The sequence below is a fragment of the Littorina saxatilis genome, linkage group LG1 (genome assembly GCF_037325665.1).
Source record: "Littorina saxatilis isolate snail1 linkage group LG1, US_GU_Lsax_2.0, whole genome shotgun sequence".
In the NCBI taxonomy this organism is placed as follows: domain Eukaryota; kingdom Metazoa; phylum Mollusca; class Gastropoda; order Littorinimorpha; family Littorinidae; genus Littorina; species Littorina saxatilis.
The window spans coordinates 32,746,292-32,768,479 of NC_090245.1; the positions used below are offsets into that span (position 1 = coordinate 32,746,292).

At 41.9% G+C, this 22,188-nt stretch overlaps 2 protein-coding genes across 2 annotated transcripts; both read left to right on the forward strand.

Moving 5' to 3' along the window:
• Positions 1-4,560: 4,560 nt before the first annotated feature.
• LOC138950413 (uncharacterized) lies at positions 4,561-8,563 on the forward strand. Its single transcript, XM_070322155.1, has 4 exons — positions 4,561-4,801; positions 5,662-5,814; positions 6,944-7,218; positions 7,628-8,563. Exons 1-4 carry the CDS (start codon positions 4,561-4,563, stop codon positions 7,862-7,864), a joined length of 906 nt encoding a protein of 301 aa, XP_070178256.1. The 3' UTR covers positions 7,865-8,563.
• A 1,790-nt stretch (positions 8,564-10,353) lies between these two features.
• On the forward strand, positions 10,354-20,992 carry LOC138967297 (uncharacterized). Its single transcript, XM_070339831.1, has 5 exons — positions 10,354-10,789; positions 14,760-15,005; positions 15,675-15,806; positions 16,564-16,787; positions 19,278-20,992. The coding sequence occupies exons 1-5, from the start codon at positions 10,711-10,713 to the stop codon at positions 20,109-20,111; spliced, it is 1,515 nt and encodes a 504-aa protein (XP_070195932.1). The 5' UTR covers positions 10,354-10,710; the 3' UTR covers positions 20,112-20,992.
• The last annotated feature ends 1,196 nt before the right edge of the window (positions 20,993-22,188 follow it).

The following is a 22,188-nucleotide window of genomic DNA, read 5'->3' on the forward strand; positions in this document are numbered from 1 at the left end:
TGGGATTGATATCCCCATACGTTTTTTTCATTTTTTTGATAAATGTCTTTGATGACGTCATATCCGGCTTTTCGTGAAAGTTGAGGCGGCACTGTCACGCTCTCATTTTTCAACCAAATTGGTTGAAATTTTGGTCAAGTAATCTTCGACGAAGCCCGGGGTTCGGTATTGCATTTCAGCTTGGTGGCTTAAAAATTAATTAATGACTTTGGTCATTAAAAATCTGAAAATTGTAAAAAAAAATAAAAATTTATAAAACGATCCAAATTTACGTTTATCTTATTCTCCATCATTTGCTGATTCCAAAAACATATAAATATGTTATATTTGGATTAAAAACAAGCTCTGAAAATTAAATCTATAAAAATTATTATCAAAATTAAATTGTCGAAATCAATTTAAAAACACTTTCATCTTATTCCTTGTCGGTTCCTGATTCCAAAAACATATAGATATGATATGTTTGGATTAAAAACACGCTCAGAAAGTTAAAACAAAGAGAGGTACAGAAAAGCGTGCTATCCTTCTTAGCGCAACTACTACCCCGCTCTTCTTGTCAATTTCACTGCCTTTGCCATGAGCGGTGGCCTGACGATGCTACGAGTAAAATGGCATTGCGTTTCATTCTGTGAGTTCGACAGCTACTTGACTAAATATTGTATTTTCGCCTTACGCGACTTGTTTAGTTTTGTGTATATTTTTTGTATTATTGTATATTCGGATCATTACTTGAAAAAAAATCGGATTTAACATTCGTAATCATTTGTCGAAGTACGTCATTATATTTAGTCAAGTTTTGACTAAATATTTTAACATCGAGGGGGAATCGAAACGAGGGTCGTGGTGTATGTGCGTGTGTGTGTGCGTGTGTGCGTGTGTGCGTGTGTGTGTGTGTGTCTGTGTGTGTGTGTAGAGCGATTCAGACTAAACTACTGGACCGATCTTTATGAAATTTGACATGAGAGTTCCTGGGTATGAAATCCCCGAACGTTTTTTTCATTTTTTTGATAAATGTCTTTGATGACGTCATATCCGGCTTTTCGTGAAAGTTGAGGCGGCACTGTCACGCCCTCATTTTTCAACCAAATTGGTTGAAATTTTGGTCAAGTAATCTTCGACGAAGCCCGGGGTTCGGTATTGCATTTCAGCTTGGTGGCTTAAAAATTAATTAATGACTTTGGTCATTAAAAATCTGAAAATTGTAAAAAAAAAAGAAAAATTTATAAAACGATCCAAATTTACGTTTATCTTATTCTCCATCATTTGCTGATTCCAAAAACATATAAATATGTTATATTTGGATTAAAAACAAGCTTTGAAAATTAAATATATAAAAATTATTATCAAAATTAAATTGTCGAAATCAATTTAAAAACACTTTCATCTTATTCCTTGTCGGTTCCTGATTCCAAAAATATATAGATATGATATGTTTGGATTAAAAACACGCTCAGAAAGTTAAAACAAAGAGAGGTACAGAAAAGCGTGCTATCCTTCTTAGCGCAACTACTACCCCGCTCTTCTTGTCAATTTCACTGCCTATGCCGTGAGCGGTGGACTACGAGTATACGGTCTTGCTGCGTTGCATTGCGTTCAGTTTCATTCTGTGAGTTCGACAGCTACTTGACTAAATATTGTATTTTCGCCTTACGCGACTTGTTTTGTTTCTTATTGTAGGCGTTCACTCATCAAATTGGCTCTGCACTTTCCCTTCATGCGCGGGCATACTCTTTCTTCTTCTTCTTCTTCTTCTTCTACTTCTGCGTTCGTGGGCTGAAACTCCCACGTACACTACGTGTTTTTTGCACGAGTGGAATTTTACGTGTATGACCGTTTTTACCCCGCCATTTAGGCAGCCATACGCCGCTTTCGGGGGAAGCATGCTGGGTATTTTTGTGTTTCTATAACCCACCGAACTCTGACATGGATTACAGGATCTTTTTCGTGCGCACTTGGTCTTGTGCTTGCGTGTACACACGGGGGTGTTCGGACACCGAGGAGAGTCTGCACACAAAGTTGACTCTGAGAAATAAATCTCTCGCCGAACGTGGGGACGAACTCACGCTGACAGCGGCCAACTGGATACAAATCCAGCGCACTACCGACTGAGCTATATCCCCGCCCGCATACTCTTTCAACAGTCTTTCCCCCAACCGTGTTCAGTGGCGAAAAGTTCAAATTAAATCCCCCCCCCCCCCCCGAATAACCCCCCCCCCCCCAAAAAAAAAACCCTCAAAACTCACGACCAAGACACCCACAAGTAGTTAAACCTTGACGTATCAGAGAACCATCAAGGTTTAATTGACAATCTATCAAAGACTTAGATCACATTAATTTGCTAGCACTGTGTACCCGACTTAAATTCACACCAGAGAGAGAGAGAGACTGGAGAGAGAGAGAGCAAGCACTGGCACACAGACAGGAACACTGATACACGGACCCTCCCCCCTTCCCCCTCCCCCCCGCCCTCCATCCAAACCCACCGTCAACCTCACCCCACCTCAGTCACAAAACGTTCAAACCCATTTTTAACCACAAGCCAGCTTCTGTTCTCTTCTTTCCCAGGTCGATACATTAAAGAAAGTGACATGACCGCAAGTTCAAAGTCATTTAAGTTTTGGTAACTTTCTTCATTCAAGACAGGCGCGATGCAGAGTGCATGCGGTGTGACAGACCGGGCCGAGGCTGTTTTCAGTGTGGTCCAGGAATCTCACAATGTTTGTTAGTGTTCTACACGTCCTCGCTCTCTGCTATCCTGCTGTGACAGCGCTTCAGTCTACTAGTTGTGAGTAGATTTATTTGTTGTGTGTGAGTGTGTGTGTGTGTGTGTTTGTGTTTGTGTGTGTGTGTGTGTGTTTGTTTGTTTTAGGGCGTGTGTGTGTGTGTGTGTGTGTGTGTGTGTGTGTGTGTGTGTGTGTGTGTGTTTAATTTAGGACGACATAGTTTTGATGCACTAATAAAGGCAGGTTATTTTCCCTCAACTGTGTTTTTTTAAATTTTTGTTAATTTCCTTTTTTTTCCAACTAGTAATTTTTCTTTTCTTCTTTTCTTTACTGGTGCATTGACGCAGGCAGGCATTTTACCTTGAACTTTCATTATGCACAGACGTCCCTACAGGAAGAGACTCCTGTCGGTCGCGGGAAATATACATGTATACATCAGACGCACTCAGCTCACAGACGCAAAAAGCCAACAGTCATGTCGTGTAGACTCACATTTGCAGAAAACGGGGACGGGGGTAAGGAGTTAAAGGCACAGTAAGCCTCCCATAAACCATCACAGAGCTCCCCGAGCGTCTACATACAGTACAAGCATACTTCCATTTGAACGCTCACCGAACGGGAACATCCTGGCTGCTTTCTGTCGAGCGTGAGAAATTTTCAAAGAATTTATTTTCGTGGACTTGGTCTTCTACAACAATGGCGCCTCGTTTTGGTGCTGGACGGCTGTCATGATACCGGAAATCACGCCCGGACAGTAAGCCTCCCGTAAACCATCACAGATACTGTCAGGCTTTTACACACAGTACAAACACCCTTCCATTTGAACGCTCACCAAACGGGAACATCCTTGGTGCCCTACGTAAAGAGCGAGCAATTTTTAAAGAATTAATTTTGCAGATTGTCTCGGCGAACACTTTTTTGGACCCATCCTGAACTCAGGTCAAACATGAGTTACTTCCCTTCGGGTCTCATTCTATCGATGTAAACTGGCGTTAGCAGTGAATCGATGATTATCAACTTGAAATGTTTTTGGACCGTGGTGCGTTTTTGCGCTAGACCTAACTTTTAAAATCTAAATAATAAATTGACAGCTTGTTACACAAACATTTTTTAATCATAAAAGAATTCTTTTTTCATCAAGACAAGATCAGTACAATTCGAAGTTGTGAAAGTTTGAAAAAAGAAAAGCCCGGAAGCAGGGTCACGCAAGGGTCGTAGCAGACGACGGTTTATCAGTGCATATCGCCGTTCCTCTCAACAGTCAAAAGCCATCGCTAGAGTTCTTGTGAACCACAGCCGTTTGTTTCGTGCATAAAAACGTGCTATTGTAAATAAGCTCACATTGAGTCGCATTCAAATGACTAACTGACGACTACATTGTGAAAAAGGGAAACTGGATCACACGGGTTCACGATGGCTCATTGGTAAGATAAACCACGCAAAAATAAATTCTTTGAAAATTGTTCGCTCTTTACGGAGGGCTCCTAGGATGTTCTCAATCGGTGAGTGTTTAAATGAAAGGGTGTTTGTACTGTGTGTAAAAAAAGGCTGTTCGTATCTGTGATGGTTTACGGGAGGCTTACTGTGCCTTTAAGTCTAGACGTTGACACTGAGATAATGCTGTCCAAGAGGTGTCTTTATACAAGATCGTCCTTGATTTTGCGGAGCCTTTTTTTCCGAAAATTCAGTGCCAAACTGCCAGTGAGCTTCGTGGAGCTATAGTTAGCGTCTGGAAGTGGACTTTGCCCAATTAATGAGAGGCTTTACAATATAATATTTTTGGTTTTTGCTTGTGAAACAATATCACAAACCAGACTTCATATGTATTTCAGACTACATGGATAAACACTGTGGAGAGCATCTGTCCCTCAGTGCTGAACCCGGCAAGTCCCTTTCGCTCAAACTGACGTCGGCGGAGGAGTATGGAGCAAACATGAACTGTTACGTTACGGTCACCGGTGACGTAGGCAGTCGGATGATGACGTCATTTGTGTGGATCAACATCAACAGCTTTCTCCATTGTCCTGGAGACTTTGTGCAAATTATGAACACCGAGGATGTGAACAACCACACGCACGGTAGGTGTGACTTTGGTTTCTGTCTTGTATTGGCGTGATGCTAGTAGCTTATTATTTGAATCGACAATGTAAGCCGTTGTGTAATTTGTGTTGTTGATACTTTCCTGTGTTTTTAATGTCTTTCTAATACCAGTTTATAATTGATGCCGCGTTATGTAACACCTTCGTTTCATGTTTTGGGTTCCTCTGCCTTCTACTTTTTCTTGTGCGATGATGCCTTTTCCCTTGTTTACCTTCCATACGAAAAAGCGAGTGACGTCTTTTTCGAAAAAGTACAGAAAGCAATGATATAAGCTTTCAATATAAAACAAAAACCAAAAAGCAACAAAAGCAAAACACAAAAACACGAAGGCAACCCACCAACCAGTGGATCCCCACCCTTTTTATGTCCAAGACCCACCAACCAGTGGATCCCCACCCTTTTTATGTCCAAGACCCACCAACCAGTGGATCCCCACCCTTTTTATGTCCAAGACCCACCAATCAGTGGATCCCCACCCTTTTTATGTCCAAGACCCACCAACCAGTGGATCCCCACCCTTTTTATGTCCAAGACCCACCAATCAGTGGATCCCCACCCTTTTTATGTCCAAGACCCACCAACCAGTGGATCCCCACCCTTTTTATGTCCAAGACCCACCAATTCAATTCAATTCTCTTTTAAAACCCTATTTTTTTCTCCTCAAAATTTCTGTTTCTAACCTCAAAATGTACCCCCAATTTAAGACTCCCTCCTTTTTCAGACCTGATTTTCTCACATTTGTGGATGTCTTTAATTCAACAGGGGGTTCCACTGTACCACCATCTACGCCGCCACCAAGTGCGACAGTAAAGCTGTATTTCTTTACTTTTACCCCCAGGTACAACTCCGCGGTCAAGGTGTGGCAGCCGTGACACGCCTGACGCAGCTATGTCTATGACGTCACGCGGAAACAGCGTCACAATCAGATTTGTCAGTGACGGGGAATTCTTCGGTGAAGGATTCCACATCATGCTGACACAGTTTCATACAGGTAAGCAGCTGTCCGGTTTTGTTTTTTCTCAGTTAGTGGTTATTTATCTGATGATCACTGATGGAATTGTCGTTTAGTTTTATTAGTTTCTCATCTATTTTGTTTTGTGGTATGGGGAATAACTGTGTGTGTGTGTGTGTGTGTGTGTGTGTGTGTGTGTGTGTGTGTGTGTGTGTGTGTGTGTGTGTGTGTGTGTGCGTGTGCGTGAATAAACTCAGCGTTCACCTAAATCACTCTCAAAAGTGCTTTTGTGTTTTGTTTTTGTGGTATTGGTAGCCTAGTCTGTGGTTTGTGCATTTTTGAGATCGGAGGCCGATATTTTAGTCAACTTTTGTGTGCGCGAAGTGATGATTCAACCTGCCCGGCACTCAGTTTAGTTAGTTTCTGTATCGATCATTGTTAGTTCACAGTCTCACTTTAATGTCCACTTTTTTATTCAGCATATATTTCTGCCAGGAGGTCTTCCAGTTTGCTGCTTCGGTTCAATCCGGCCAGCAGTTTTGCTTAATAATATACGATACCGATAAATGCATTGCCTGGCTGTGACCGCATACGTAATTTTTTACTGCTGATGCGACGAAGTCACCGAAACAAAATTTGATCTCGAAAATTCTGTTTAGGTCCTCCGGAGACATGCAGAAGTGACAGAATTTTAACGTGACACCATAATTTGCATCATGACCTTTTCCCGCAGCTTCTTTTTTTTATTGTGACGTCAGATAATTCTCTTTGGAAGAAAGGGTCAAGAAGAGACGTCTTGGCTTGTTTAGTCGATGTATATTCTCATTAAAGAGACACGATACCTTTACATGCACAGCCTGGCGTTGACCTTACGAGTATTTTTCCACTGCTCATGATATGACGAAGTCACCTGCACAAACTTTATTCTCGACATTGTCATTTCCTCGGAAGACTTAGATAAGAAGTAAGGAATTCTGGCGTGACGCCATTATTCGCATTTATGCCGACTTCAATTTGTTTTCAATTGGTTTTTTTTTCTCGCTTTGGACGTCATAGATTTCCTTGTAGATGGGAGGGTCAAAAAGAAACGTCTTGGTTTATTTGGTCGGTATCGTATCTCATTAACAGAGGCAGAGCAGACTGACTTATTGTGGCTATGTGTTTTCAGGTCCAAGCACAGACAGCGAGTTCAGCTGTGACAACGGTCACTGCATCCACCCAGACCTTTCCTATGACGACGACGTGTTTGACCACTGCGGCGACTTCTCTGACCAGTGCCGTCTGTCCGTGCAAGTCGTGGTGTGCGTGGCTATCGCTGTGGTTGTGCTGGTGGTGGTGATGATGTGGGTGTCGGTGTCGGTGTTGGTGTGGCACAGAGTGAGGAGGGGCAACTCCAGGGACGAGGGAGACGATGAACTGTGCAGTGATGACAGCTGGAGAACGGTGAGTTTTTTTGTGCTGGATAATTTATACAAATACAAAAAAATACTGTACTCGCGTGTTTAACGAAGACGATATGTATCATAGATAGAGAATAATACATGGCTTGCTGTGTCGTACAAGATTTACACGAGTTGTTTTTTTAAATACATGTATTGAACTGCGAGCTGGAAACAAACAGTTTTTCTCCAGCATTTCTGTTTTTCTGCAGAATAACTGAATAAAGAGAACCCGCTAAGGATAGTTAGGTTAGGAGGGAGGATAACGCTGAGGTAGCAGTTCCCTTTCTCAGTCTTATACCAAGAGAATAAGCTTTCAAAACATTATAATTTCACTACTTCCCGACATTTTCTGCTGTTGTTTCATGTTTGTTCTTTCTCCCCGAATGCCTTTCTCTTTGTGCTGGGTACAGGACACCACGGGATACGTAACCATACAACCCAACCCAGCGTCCATCTATATTCTGCCTAGTGTCGCTGACCTGTTGACGTCAATCAACATTACTTACACCATTCCTTCAACTGACAGGCAAACGTCACGCAACACCCCGGCCACTATGACGTCAGGTCGCCGGCAACTGCCAGCTCCACCAAAAAGGAACGCAGCTGCTGTAGACGTTCAAGAGAATGATAGGGAACACACGCGATAGAGAGGCCTTGTTTGTTGGGTTTTAATGGTTCTTAGACCAGCTTGACCAGTTGAAAAATGCACATAAGCGAAGGGAGCGGGGGGAGAGAGAGAGAGAGACTCGAGAGAGAGAGAGAGAGAGAGAGAGAGAGAGTGTGTATTTGTGTGTGTGTGTGTGTGTGTGTGTGTGTGTGTGTGTGTGTGTGTGTGTGTGTGTGTGTGTGTGTTATTTCTTTAAGTGGTCGTCTGCAATTAGATCGTCTGCAACGCGGTGCAGTTTCAGGTGTAGTGAATCTGGACCAAGTTTTTAGTACATGTATACGGGTGACCTCACAGTACACGTACAGGTACTCATCTTTGGTACTGGTCAGTCTAGACGTTTGTATTATCAGTGTATGACGAGTAGCGTGAGCTTGTTTTAATGTATAGAATGTACTTTGACGTTTTGATTAATGTATATTATATTGTTAATTAATATTGTTAAAATTTTAGTTGTGTTAACATTGCTTTCAATACACGATAGAAAGCGTTAGCTTTTGGTTTCTGTGACAGTCCTCTATCTGTGTTAAAATCATTCGAGTTAACGTTTCGATTATTATGTGCCATTTTGTGCAACATTCAAACGGCTTTAACACGCCTCATACTTGCACACTACACCAAATTTCACGTTGTTTATGTCCTCACTCATTTACTATTTATTTCACAGAATATTCCTATCACTGAGATGTCTGAGATGCAGATTGTCCTTCTTGAAATATCTGAGTTTGCTCAAAGTCCAAACTTCAGGACTACAGAAAACTTCAACTGATTCCGAAGGTGCTAAAATTGTATATAGACATAAAACGTGTATTGTAATGGTTGGGTAATTCTTTTTTTCGCTTTCATTATGTTAACTTTCTTTTGTAATATAAGGAAGATGCTGACCAAATATACCTTTACCCCTGAGGTTAATGTTGCAGATACGATTCAGACAGTCGTTTCTATGTCACTCTTTGAGCCGGCCTAGTATAAGGTATCTAAATACTGTACATTAAAACAACAACACACGTTTCATTCAACAATCACTGGTCTTTATTTCTTTACGAATTAAACTTTGTGATAAACTTTGTTCGTGGTTCTTTACATCCCTCCAGCGTGTACCTCCCAAGGAATAGTCATTCCTGTTATTGTGATGGGTTTATTAAACCAACATGGAAGGCAACTATCCAATCTTCGCGGCGATCGTCAGTGACGTCACGAGTTGCTTAGCGCCCCCTGTCGGTCGATCAGTCACAAGGCGCGGCAGGGGACAGAACTCCTGTCCCTCCCATCATGAGAGTGATGAGATCCGTGTCACGTCTCTATCAATTACTGTTCAACACAACCCACAAGGCTCACAAGATACTATAATAATAATAATAATAAATGAGCATTTATATAGCGCAACATCATAACTTTACAATTATGCTCTTTGCGCTTGACACATTTAAAATTAAAACACAGTTATACAAGCATTTACATCTACATTCATAGTCAGCAACGCTTAATTAAAAGCATACACCATCAAACATACATTACAAAAGATGATGCAACGATAGGAACGCAATTGCATTGAAATATGATTGTGTACGCTCAAATATTTTCAAGGAAAGCCACGCCTACTAGCGTGGACATGCATTTTGATAGCTGAAGTTTAAAATTTTAATTTTTGCCGATAATGGTGAAGCTACTGCGTCAAGTCATTCTCATCAACGACCACGAAGAAGAAGAAGAAGAAGAAGAAGAAGATGATGATAATGATGATGAAGATGATGATGATGATGATGATGATGGTGGTGGAGATGATGATGATAATGATGATGATGATGATGATGACGCCGCCGACTACGACTTCATCAACTATAATGACGACGATGACACTGACAACAGGGGAAATAATGGCCGTGTTGACCGAAGCTGACGGAACCTCATTTTAGACAATGGTCAATGTGATAAGAAGACACTATGATAAGAAGAATGACTATGGTTAGATAGAAAGGAAAAATCGTGTTTGCAATGTTTGAAGTGTGTCTATCATCTTGTTCGTTTGCGTTTTTTTGGGTATGATTTTGATTATTTTTGTTTTTCTCTGTTCTCATGTTTATGAATGTCTTAACTATCAGCTTAACGTGAACAGGTTCGGTTTATGCTTGGAGGATAGGCTATCATTAGGTCCCCTATCTTCCCACGAGTGCATTGAACACAACAACAAACCAGTAAACTGCGACACGGAGACCTGACGAACAAGTCTGTCTAGGTCGCCCAACCGACCATGATGCATTTTTGTCCCCTCGCACCGTCATTGCCTAGATGCAGTCATGCAGCAAGCGACTGCTAAGAGGCGTGACCGCCGATCATTAAAACCTCAACTCATCATCAATTCCTCCCCCCCCCCCCCCCCCCACCCCTCCTTCTCCTGTCGCACCATCCGTCAAATGCTGGTCGCTGGATTGAAACTGATTTGAAAGTCTCAGTTTCGGTCTGCTTGCTGATAGAGAAAGTTATGTTCTACGACGTCCAGTAGACAAACGTTAGTTTTCGTGCGTTAAATTCAATAAAAAAAAAGTATTGTGACTTAGAGATAGGAGGAAAAAGTGCAAAACATTAACAGGCCTAAGCAAGTACTACATTGTTTTTTGAACTTGAATCTTCTCAGCAACGGTCTTTTACCCGATGATCTGTGCTCGAGTGATGCAGATGTTCTCCGAAAGCGAACATTTGTGTTTCAGCAGGGAAGAAGTCATGAGAGCGACTTAGAAAAAGCAACTGCATCTTTTCTATAGTGTTATTGAGAAAGAAAGTGTACTTGCTGTCCACAGTTCGTGTTTCTTGAAGAAGCTAAGCATAGAAATGGAGATCTCTCGGCTACAGTTTCTGGTCACTATTTTGTTTACTCTGATGACAACGGTCAGTGCATACCTGCCAACGTGTGAGTATATTGTTTTTGTGTGTGTGTGTTTGTATAAGTGTGTATACACATCAAATTATCACGTTAGATTCAAACAAACAAACAAACAAACAAACTACACATAACTGACTAACTAACTAACTCACTCACTCACTCACTCACTCACTCACTCACTGACTAGCTAACAAACACAATCACATACGAACGGACATGAGATGAACCAACACACAAATCAACGAAACAATAAGGACTAAAAAATTCGAGTGATATCCACCGCGAAAGTTAGTTTTATCTTGCAGGCAATTATTGGATATGTCCCAAATGCTCCACAGCAAAAAGATAGCGCACAGAGTGTTTCTTTCGCTTCCATTGTTTAATTCACGAATTAATCATAACACAAAGATAATCAGCAGATACCTTGTTTATTTTGTTCAAGCGATTACAAAACTAAAAACAAGCTTTTTTGCGTAAGAACTTCAACATCTTTTTCATGGTTCAATTCTGAAATGAGTTTTTATGATTCATGAGATCTGGAAGCAGGTAGGCTACATTGGATGTAGGTCGCTGGAATTAAGTGAAACTGAGTTTGACACCCCTCCCCGCTTTCAAAAAAGATAAACCCAACAATAACAACAAATAAAACAAAAACAAACACACACACAAACAAAAAAGACCCAACTCTCTTATGTATGCAACTACAAAGATTGCCTTTTGAAGGTTTTACTCCACAAGGGCATATCGTCAACTTGATGTGCATGCAAAGTGGGATAAAAACAAAGCAAGCACCCAAGCAATTAACCAACCAAGGTACAGCGAAAGGGGTCGTCCTAGTCTGAATTACGGTAGAATGCGGTCAGAAGATTAAGGGGGATTATGGTAATTAGTCTGCCCTCTGAGTGGTCATCAGTAATGAGTAATTCTAAGCAGACGACCTTAAATCCGTCGTAACTTCTCAGACGACAGACAGTATGGTTAATCGTAGATGAATATAACCAACGCCAGAGAATTATTTATGTTAAAGTAAAGTGCTCCGTGAAAGAGGAGTAGACTGAGATTATGTAGCCGGCAATACTGACAAAACCAGAGCAGGAGTAACAATTATTGAGGATAACAATCCGCACGGAATTAACTGAGCAGTTGCAGTGAACATCTCTGGAATTCACTTATAATTAATCCAACAAATAGATATCAAGGATACAGAAACGAGAGGTGTTTTCTCACGCAAAAGCTCTTTATGGAAATAGGCGGCTACGTGAGATATATCATTATATTTGTGTCATGCTTGATATGTGAAATTGCTTAATGAAAAATAAAATTAATCAAATTCGCAAAGTGCCGCCAAAGTTCTTGAATAAGCAGCATTTTTCTAACAAGTTACATAACCTTTCAAGTCAAGTTTTGACTAAATGTTTTAACATGGGAATCGAGACGAGGGTCGTGGTGTATGTGTGTGTGTGTGTGTGTGTGTGTGTGTGTGGTAGATCGTGCCCCTTATGTATATGTACGTATTAATTACTCATTAACGCCTATTTTAACACGTAATCCTAAAGAAATGTGAAAGTAGAGTAGAGTCCAGTTGAACTGAGACCCTCTGCGAACCCACGCCTCGCCAAGCACGTCGCTCATTATCTAAACATTAATGGATGTGATGGGCAAGAAGAAGGGACAGGCTGATGAAGGGGTCCAAGCCACGCCTGTCATCCGTAATATTTCACGATACTTTGCACTCGCATACTGAAACTAAAGAGTGATCAGATCGTCCCACACACAAAGGGTCATTGTAACTTACTCAAAGTCCACACGGACTTATTATTATTTTTATTTTTTTTTAACTTGTTTTTACCTTCGACATAATTATGTCAAGCAAAATGAAACATAGGCTACACACACACACACACACACACACACACACACACACACACACACACACACACACACACACACACACACACACACACACACACACACACGCACAAACACCACAAAAAAACCCTACCCTTTCAATGAGCATCTTTTGCTGAATTGTTTACATGGCTTTGAGCAGGTAAACATGCTTGATTGTGTAAGTTTAAAACCTTTAATTACTTTTATTGGTGTTTTCTTTAGTCTGTTTGGAACTGTTACCTAAACGTTCTCATAAAGTGGTTTAAGGATCTGTTCCAAGCAAGAAGACGATTCAAGCACACAGTTGAATTCGAAAATATGCAAATTTTCTGCTTCATCCCATTATTTAATTTAGGTGAGAACATTCAAAGATAAGTCACAGAATCATTAAATCACTGTTTGACTGTTAAAAATCCGAGAAAATTAAACCTTTAAAAGGAGGGAGTCTTATAAAGGAAAAAATGTACAGACATTGTGAAGAGAAAATCTGAAACAATAAGATTTTTTATTATCTCTTATTAATAATAATAATAATAATAATAATAATGGACATTTACTAATCGCCCCTTCTCACAAGAGCTCACGGCGATTTACATATTAATTTCTGCCGTGTGAGATGGAATTTTTTACACAATACATCACGCATTCACATCGGCCAGTAAATCTCAAGCCATTACGGCGAATATTTACTTTTTACGGCCTGTTATTCCAAGTCACACGGGTATTTTGGTGGACAATTTTTATTTATGCCTATACAATTTTGCCAGGAAAGACCCTTTTGTCAATCGTGGGATCTTTAACGTGCACACCCCAATGTAGCTCTGCCTCATTCTGTTTAAGATTCTGAAACATGAAGGCCTGAAAAGGGTCCGGGAGGAGGTCTTAAACGGAGGGGTCTTAAATCAGAGTCTTAAATCAGAGGGGTCTTAAGACTGAGGGATTTTCAAATGGCGTTTTCATCCTATAATATGCACAGCTGCTACTGTCACAGGCCCTCAAAGCCCAAAAGACAGGAATGATCCGTGCTTTTTACAAGTATGTTTCATCTGAACCATACCTCCAGACAAGTGAGTAAAAATAGAATCCTCACAGCTTCAGCAAGACGCCATTCCAAAGCTCACCCTTTGATGTCTTCATCGTCATCTGTCAAAGATGACGTCGATGAAATAAAATGACGTAACACAAACAGGTGTTGCCCAGGTGCAGACGGTGTGACCTCTAATGACTGTTTAATATTACGTTAGCAGACTGACTGCAGCCATAACTAATTAATCAATGTGGGCGGAGGTAATTATGAAGGGGAAGTTGAATTATTATGAAGCAAAGAATAAGACATGTTGTAAAGTCTCCCTTGCGATTAAATCCGAAGAAGTTCATCCATGAACACATTTGTGGATGATAACAAACAAACATAGAACAACATAAAAAATACACGGAATAAAAACAGAATACATATAGGCCATTTCAATACATTGACAATTACAGACCAACGATCTTAACCCGCTAACAAACGAAACCCAGAAATGTTGGCGGTAGCAGTGATCTTCCTTTAAACTTAAACTAATAACTAATAATGACACAAACACTCAAATGACTAGTTATAAGTGACCGTGCAATAAGCGGTTGAACGGTCCTGTTATTTCTATGTATTCAGTTTTTCTATAATAACCTGATATTCAGCCAATCAACTAATGATCGAACAAGCTTAAAACCAGAAGAATTAAACAAACATGCTGTCTCTTATGGTAATAAGTCTTTGGTTTTCGAAATGTAAACTGAAATTGTAGGTCTATGCATGCTCTATCGCCACAACCTTACCCCTTTAAACCGCTATGCACAGCCCTTTCTCGAGTTGTTGGGGACGCGCTATACAAATGTTCCATTATCAGTACAGTCGAACTAGGTCCGGCGACCGCCTCTCGGTGACGACCACCTTCGCACAACGACCGCCCAAATGATCGCCGATGAAGTTGTTCTGTATAATTAACCTTCCGATAGCGAGCACCTGTCAATAAAGACGACTTCTGGACAGCCCCTTAGATGGTCGTTATACACAGGTTCGACTGTGTTACCATTGTAACCGTTCTTTTCTTTCAAACCGACACAGTTTTCATGGATGAGTGGTGCTCCACGACACTGGACCTGAGTATCCAGAGCATTGAAGGGGGACGTCTGTTGCTGAGGCCGCCACAGAGAGGCATGAGGTACCTGACCTGCTTCGTCTCCCTCAAGGCTCCCCAGGGCAAGAGGCTCAGCCTTCGCTTCAGGGAGTTCGACATCCAGAGTCCCTTCGACTGCAACCAGGACCACCTGCAGATCTTTGATGACAAAATGATGAGGAGTGAACTTACGGGTAAGATGCTGTAGACATTTTTCCTGCTTACTCATAAGACATTGTTCTATGGCGTAAGGTTCATAATAGGGTGATTTCTGTGACTGGGAGTTCGATATCCAAAGTCCCTTTGACTGTAACCAGGACCACCTGCAGATCTTTGATGACAAGACGATGAGGAGTGAACTTACCGGTAAAATCTTCTTGTAGGTTGTCATTGCTTCAGGGCTGGATCTGACAGGTGTTCCTGGGTTCTGGAGCACCCCTCCCCCCACCCCCGCTCCCTCTTACCTGACAAATGTTGCTTTTTTTCTCACGGAGAGACTCAAACTATCCCTTCAAATGCTAACTTTCAACAGCTAGCCCTTGTACCACTGCCTCATTTAGATAGTCCATCACTCTCATACCCTTGGTCCAGCCATGAGTTTGACTGATTAGAATAGAGCTCACTGGTTTTGGAGTAAAAATTTTTAAAGTACGATGCTCTCTATTGCTGTAACCAAACCACATGCATCATAATCTTATGATGAGGCGGCGAACTTACGTTAAGACGCTGTCGAAGTTTATCTTGAAAGATAGTGTTGTATATTGTTTTGAAAGGGGCTGTGTAACCCACAAAAATGCTATCTACTGGCAAGACAGTGTTGCTTGCTGTACAAGCACATTAACCCAGTATTTGTACTGTTTCAGGACGCATGTGTAACACCGGTCAGACGCCGTCCGGAGTGTACACCACCACGGGCCAAGACGGCACCGTCAGACTCTTCAAGAAGAACTACCTGAGTGACCAGATAGAAATCATCTTCACCTCCTTCCACCTGGGTAGGTATTCATTTCCTTGCTATTTTTCTGTGAGGATCAAATTCGCTTGTTCATTTCAATGCTTCTTATTCTCTCAGGTGCCAGGAGACTGGTTCCGCGTAACTCTCATCTTGTGTTTCACACGTCGTATGCATTTAGAGTGATTACATCCCTTTGTTCCTCAGATCATTATCACCATCCGTCAAGTTCTCAAACAGCCTTACATTGCTACTTTCCTGCATGACTTGCTGTTTTTTTGTTTTTTTAACATATGAAAAGGTTATGCGTCATTTTGCTTAGGATATTTTTGAGGAAGAAAGAGGGAAAGTGCACTCGATTAACCCACTGTGGGATGGGGAGCGGTGGGTGTCTTTTCTAATGAAACCGTACATCATTTCCGTTCTCTTGATAAAGAACAATTGATTTCCTGGTTGAAAAAAATTGGACACGTACATACATTTTGCAAATAGTTACGAACACTAATATACTTCATAAGACATTCTTCTAGCATATCTTTGGACAAATGACAGGGGCAACATGGACTTAATTATATCAAAACGATTTTTGATAGAAGGTGCAATTTAAAATGAAGTTGATCAAAGATACTATTTGAAATGATTTATATTTAAAATTAAAGCAGTTTGAAATGATTTTGATAGAAGGTGCAATTTGAAATGATTTTAATAGACGATGCAAATTGAAAAAACGAATGGCAGTACCTAGCAGTTGCACATCTGCTGATTTATCAACGTCTAATCAAGATGTTTGGCCTTTACAGCACCGTGTCAGGGCGGGGAATTCCAGTGCAAAAACTCTCACTGCATCGCCGACGATCTTTACTGCAACGGTTACGACAACTGTGGCGACGAGTCGGACCTCTGTTTCCTCAACGCTGCTGGCATCGCTGGGGTCGTCATCGCCGCCATCGTCATCATCATTATCATCGCTGCCATCGTCGCCTTCATCTGGTATCGTCGGCAGCAGCGGCGTCGCATGGAGAAGGTATCCGGCTGATGACGTACTTCCGCTTCCGGGTTATAGTACCGGAAGTTGCATTTACTCTGCATGACTTTCTTGAAAGATTTCCACGATACGTTATTCGAAGAAGCTACATAAGCAAGCCTCAGTAATTCAGCAACGTAATGGTGTAACCTTAATCAACAATTACTTATTAAATACCATTTTGAGTAGTGCGAGCTGATGTAGTCCCGAACAAAAGACGGTGCTTCAGATTGGTTCTTTTAAACGGGTTCTTAGCATTCGTAAATTATAAATATATTTCATTCCTGGCAGAAACATTATGTGTATTCTGTTAACGACTCGTTAAAGAGCTATGCCTATCAAGTTTAGATTTGAAATATAAAAGTTAACGACTGTCAAAAATAATTCTGGCTGGGTTTAGATAATAACTGGGGCCTGTTTTACGTTACTAACTATCTGTCTTCTTGAAGAAAAAGTGCCATTTCTCAGAAGCAACTTTTCTTCTATCCGAGAATTAGAGGCGCAATCTGATTCACTGCTTTTAACCAAGAATGTCTATAGTGGTTCCTGATGCATGAGCAAATCTTGTACAAATAGCTGCACGTACTTGTATCGTGTGTGTGTGTGTGTGTTGTCCATGTACGCTTTCGGTGTATGCTTTCTGTGTTCGCTTTTTGTGTGTGGCTGATGCAGCTGTTTAATGACGTGTGTGTCCGTTGTTTCTTTTGTAGGTGGACGGACGCAAAATGGGCATTTTGAGGACGTTTATAAACATTTAAGCTGCGTGCCAAGAACTGTTGCTGTTCGCTCTTTTAGTGTACATACATTCATCCATGCGTTTGTCAAAGTGTTGCGCTGTCTTGTTGTGTCAGTTTTGAAATGTTGAACGTATCCGCTTGTACATAGACATCGTGGCTTTTATTTGGTCTTAATTCATACATTTATTTTGTATCCTTTGGTCTATCTGGCTGTGTTCAAATATGCACCTATGTTGTTTGCTGTGTGTCTTGCTTGCTGTAATAGTTACGTCCAGATGATCTCTCGACTATAAAGTTTGTTTACCCAAAAGCTAAATGTCGGCTACGATCTAGACAACAAAGTAATCCTGTTAAAATGGTTTCTACTTCCCCACCGCCACGCCTTCAACACGCTGTTACTAAAAGTGTAAAGCGTAGAGGACAATCGATATGTGTTTTTAACAGATTCATCGAAGATTTAGGATTAAGAACTTTTCCAGATTGATTGTACTTCCATAAAGAGAAGACATAACACTGTCTGCTGATCTTCACCTAGTGTTTTCAACAGATTCATCGAAGACTTAGGATTCAGAACTTTTCCCGATTGATTGTACTTCCATAAAAAGAAGACCTAACAATTTCTTCTGATCTTCACCTAGTGTTTTCAACAGATTCATCGAAAACTTAGTATTCAGAACTTTCCCGATTGAACTTCTACAAAGAGAAGACCTAACAATTTCTGCTGATCTTCACCCAGTCTTTATACCCACAGAAAAGCCAGTAGACGTTCAGGTCTGTCGTATCCTTGGTAGGTTGTGGTTCTTTCTCCAAAGTAAGCTACGCAAAACCAGCCATGGGCAAGGCAGAAAGAATATTTTTCCTTTAATTTTGTCCTTGTTTGAGCTCTCTGTGGCAGAAACAGGTTCACTATGCTCCTTGAAAATGTTGTGACTGTGACAGAAATGATTAACACATGGTACACTGCAATATATTAAGGAAGAATACCTGCATAGTTATTCTGCCCGTCGCGATATAACCCTTCGTGGTTGAAAACGACGTTAAACACCAAATAAATAAAGAAAGAAAGAATTATTCTGCATGCAGAGACAGCGGTTTTGTACGAAGGACGGATGTCTACGTTATAGTTTTAATTCTTTTTCTGTGTCTTTAGTTTAAAATACAAAAACCTCTATGTGTTGTTTGAAAGTAGTTTGGCTTGCTTGCATGCTGTTAATGTATGTTTTGTTTGCATGAACATTATTACTCAAGAAAGGAATGCTGCATACGTCTTGTGTATTCTTGTGCATGATTGCCTGCCTGCCTGCCTGCTTGTCTGTCTGTTCCGACGCCTGTCTGTCTATCTGTCGACATGTTTCTGTCTGCTCATTTGCTGTCTGTAGTCTGGGTCATCTCTATGGTTTAAGATTCATGTTGCACAACGGTGCACGCTCTGGAACTCTCTCTCTCTCTCTCTCTTAGTGATTTGGAAAATGGAAAGGGCGCGCGCTTCTGGGATCTATCGTCTGTACCGCAATGGAAATGCACGAAAATAATAATCTCTGAGCTTGTGGGAAAACGAGTACCAGCTCATTGTCCTCACATCTGATCTGCTTACAGAACTGCTTGTGAAAAAAAAACCTGCACGTAAAAGAAATACGCATGAATAGACTGCATGAAAAGAGAATGCCTGCATGAATGTAACCTGACTCGCAGCACAAGCTGTCCTTGAACTTGCCCGGGAAGTCTGACCCAGCCTCGTTGTGTGTGTGGGCAGTTGCGCGAGCGCCAGGGAGTGGTCGTGCACGACGCCAACGGGACACCCTTCGTCCTGCAAGACGAACACCTGCACTACGTGGACGCCTGGGAAAAGAAGTCCGGTCTCTCAGACTCCCGCTCCACCGTGTCCTCGCGACTCTCCCACGAGAAGAACGTCAATCACTCCACCGCGGCTGACAACTCCACCTACGAAGACACGTTCACCAAGAAGCCTCTCGACTTCAGCCACAACGATGACACGCTGCCCAAAAAGCGCGATACATCCAGCTCCTTCAAGTCGGACAAGAAGCACGGGGGATCCAGGATCCACTTCGGCCCGCTGACTACGTCTACGCTGAAGAAGAGCCGCTCGGAGAACAGCCTGCAGGACATCTACTCCGTGCCCAAGAAGCCAAAGAAGAAGTGGGGACTGAAGAGGAAGACCTCCAGCGTCAAGTACCTCAACGACCCTGACCTTTACCACCAGAACTTCACCAACATGGCTTCCCCCTATAACGGCTCCTCCTCCTCCTCCCCCCAGATGTTCGGGAGGAACCCCAGCTTCAGGGAAGGAATGAAGGGGGAGGGGGTGAGCAGGATCCCCATTCACACCCTCGATCCCTACTCCCTCCCCGGCGCCGACCAACATCTCCAGTCCCCGGATGTGTACGATCACGTGATCAGCTTCAGGAGTTATCCCTCCCCTCAGCAGTCCCGGAAGGAGAAGGTAGTGTACCTGTACCCTGGACATCCGGGTTACCACCGCCTGCATCACCATGGTAACCAGGACGACGCCCTGCATGGAGACCGCGCGTCTCTTCACAGCAGTCGCTCCAGTCTCGTCAAACTATAAAGGTCTCATGGCGATGAACGAGAGCAAGAAAGCCTGTGTAAAAAACACCGGACGAAGACAACCGTCAAACAGACACAGGCAAACGAGCAAGCGAGCCAGTCAGCAAGCAAGCGCTGAAACAAACTTAAGCCGCAATTTGTTTCATGAAACACAAATAAAAAAAATGGTTAAGTTGTACTCTAACAAGTTTATGCTTCATTATATCGATCACAGGCTCAGGAAGAAAAGACGGCAGGTGATGGGCGTAAGAAAAAAGAGTAAGTATAAAAAATAAAAATAAATATACCCACTACACAACAAATTGTATTCGGTCATTCTCAAGCATCAAGGGTCCTTTAACAAGCTGTAGCCTGTAAACAATTATTCTTCAACTCCTAATTCTACAACTCATTGTTAACAGCTAGTGGAGCGAGAAAGACAGGGAGAGAGAAAGATAGATATATATATAGATAGAGAGATAGAGAGAGAGAGAGAGAGACGGAGAGAAAGAGAGAGAGAGAGAGAGAGGGTGCAGAGAGAGAGAGAGAGAGAGAGAGAGAGAGGGAGAGAGAGAGAGAGAGAGAGAGAGAGAGATAAAGAGAGAGATAAAGAGAAAGAGAGAGAGAGAGAGAATGTGTATGTAATGTCAGCTACTCTTTCAAGAATGTTAATGATCATTTATCCATTCAAATCCGGACGGTATGAAACTTGTGTTTGTCAGTGGTAAATAAAAGAAAGCATCCTATAACGTGGTGGTCTGGAAATATATTTATACACTGCTAGTAATTATTTCTTCAACCCGTCATTGCATTATCTGCCACCAATAGTTGGAATGAGTTGTGTATGTGCTGGTTTGCTGTGTCCACCAATAGTTGGAATGAGTTGTGTATGTGCTGGTTTGCTGTGTCCACCAATAGTTGGAATGAGTTGTGTATGTGCTGGTTTGCTGTGTCCACCAATAGTTGGAATGAGTTGTGTATGTGCTGGTTTGCTGTGTCCACCAATAGTTGGAATGAGTTGTGTATGTGCTGGTTTGCTGTGTCCACCAATAGTTGGAATGAGTTGTGTATGTGCTGGTTTGCTGTGTCCACCAATAGTTGGAATGAGTTGTGTATGTGCTGGTTTGCTGTGTCTACCAATAGTTGGAATGAGTTGTGTATGTGCTGGTTTGCTGTGTCCACCAATAGTTGGAATGAGTTGTGTATGTGCTGGTTTGCTGTGTCCACCAATAGTTGGAATGAGTTGTGTATGTGCTGGTTTGCTGTGTCCACCAATAGTTGGAATGAGTTGTGTATGTGCTGGTTTGCTGTGTCCACCAATAGTTGGAATGAGTTGTGTATGTGCTGGTTTGCTGTGTCCACCAATAGTTGGAATGAGTTGTGTATGTGCTGGTTTGCTGTGTCCACCAATAGTTGGAATGAGTTGTGTATGTGCTGGTTTGCTGTGTCCACCAATAGTTGGAATGAGTTGTGTATGTGCTGGTTTGCTGTGTCCACCAATAGTTGGAATGAGTTGTGTATGTGCTGGTTTGCTGTGTCCACCAATAGTTGGAATGAGTTGTGTATGTGCTGGTTTGCTGTGTCCACCAATAGTTGGAATGAGTTGTGTATGTGCTGGTTTGCTGTGTCCACCAATAGTTGGAATGAGTTGTGTATGTGCTGGTTTGCTGTGTCCACCAATAGTTGGAATGAGTTGTGTATGTGCTGGTTTGCTGTGTCCACCAATAGTTGGAATGAGTTGTGTATGTGCTGGTTTGCTGTGTCCACCAATAGTTGGAATGAGTTGTGTATGTGCTGGTTTGCTGTGTCCACCAATAGTTGGAATGAGTTGTGTATGTGCTGGTTTGCTGTGTCCACCAATAGTTGGAATGAGTTGTGTATGTGCTGGTTTGCTGTGTCTACCAATAGTTGGAATGAGTTGTGTATGTGCTGGTTTGCTGTGTCCACCAATAGTTGGAATGAGTTGTGTATGTGCTGGTTTGCTGTGTCCACCAATAGTTGGAATGAGTTGTGTATGTGCTGGTTTGCTGTGTCCACCAATAGTTGGAATGAGTTGTGTATGTGCTGGTTTGCTGTGTCCACCAATAGTTGGAATGAGT

Bases quoted from the DNA above. Each gene is read 5' to 3' on its own strand.
- LOC138950413 (XM_070322155.1), top strand. From the start codon at position 4,561: ATGGATAAACACTGTGGAGAGCATCTGTCCCTCAGTGCTGAACCCGGC. The intron at 5,815-6,943 runs GTAAGCAGCTGT...ATGTGTTTTCAG, and splicing joins GCTGACACAGTTTCATACAG to GTCCAAGCACAGACAGCGAG. The intron at 7,219-7,627 runs GTGAGTTTTTTT...TGCTGGGTACAG, and splicing joins GTGATGACAGCTGGAGAACG to GACACCACGGGATACGTAAC.
- LOC138967297 (XM_070339831.1), top strand. From the start codon at position 10,711: ATGGAGATCTCTCGGCTACAGTTTCTGGTCACTATTTTGTTTACTCTG. The intron at 15,006-15,674 runs GTAAGATGCTGT...GTACTGTTTCAG, and splicing joins GATGAGGAGTGAACTTACGG to GACGCATGTGTAACACCGGT. The intron at 15,807-16,563 runs GTAGGTATTCAT...TGGCCTTTACAG, and splicing joins CTTCACCTCCTTCCACCTGG to CACCGTGTCAGGGCGGGGAA.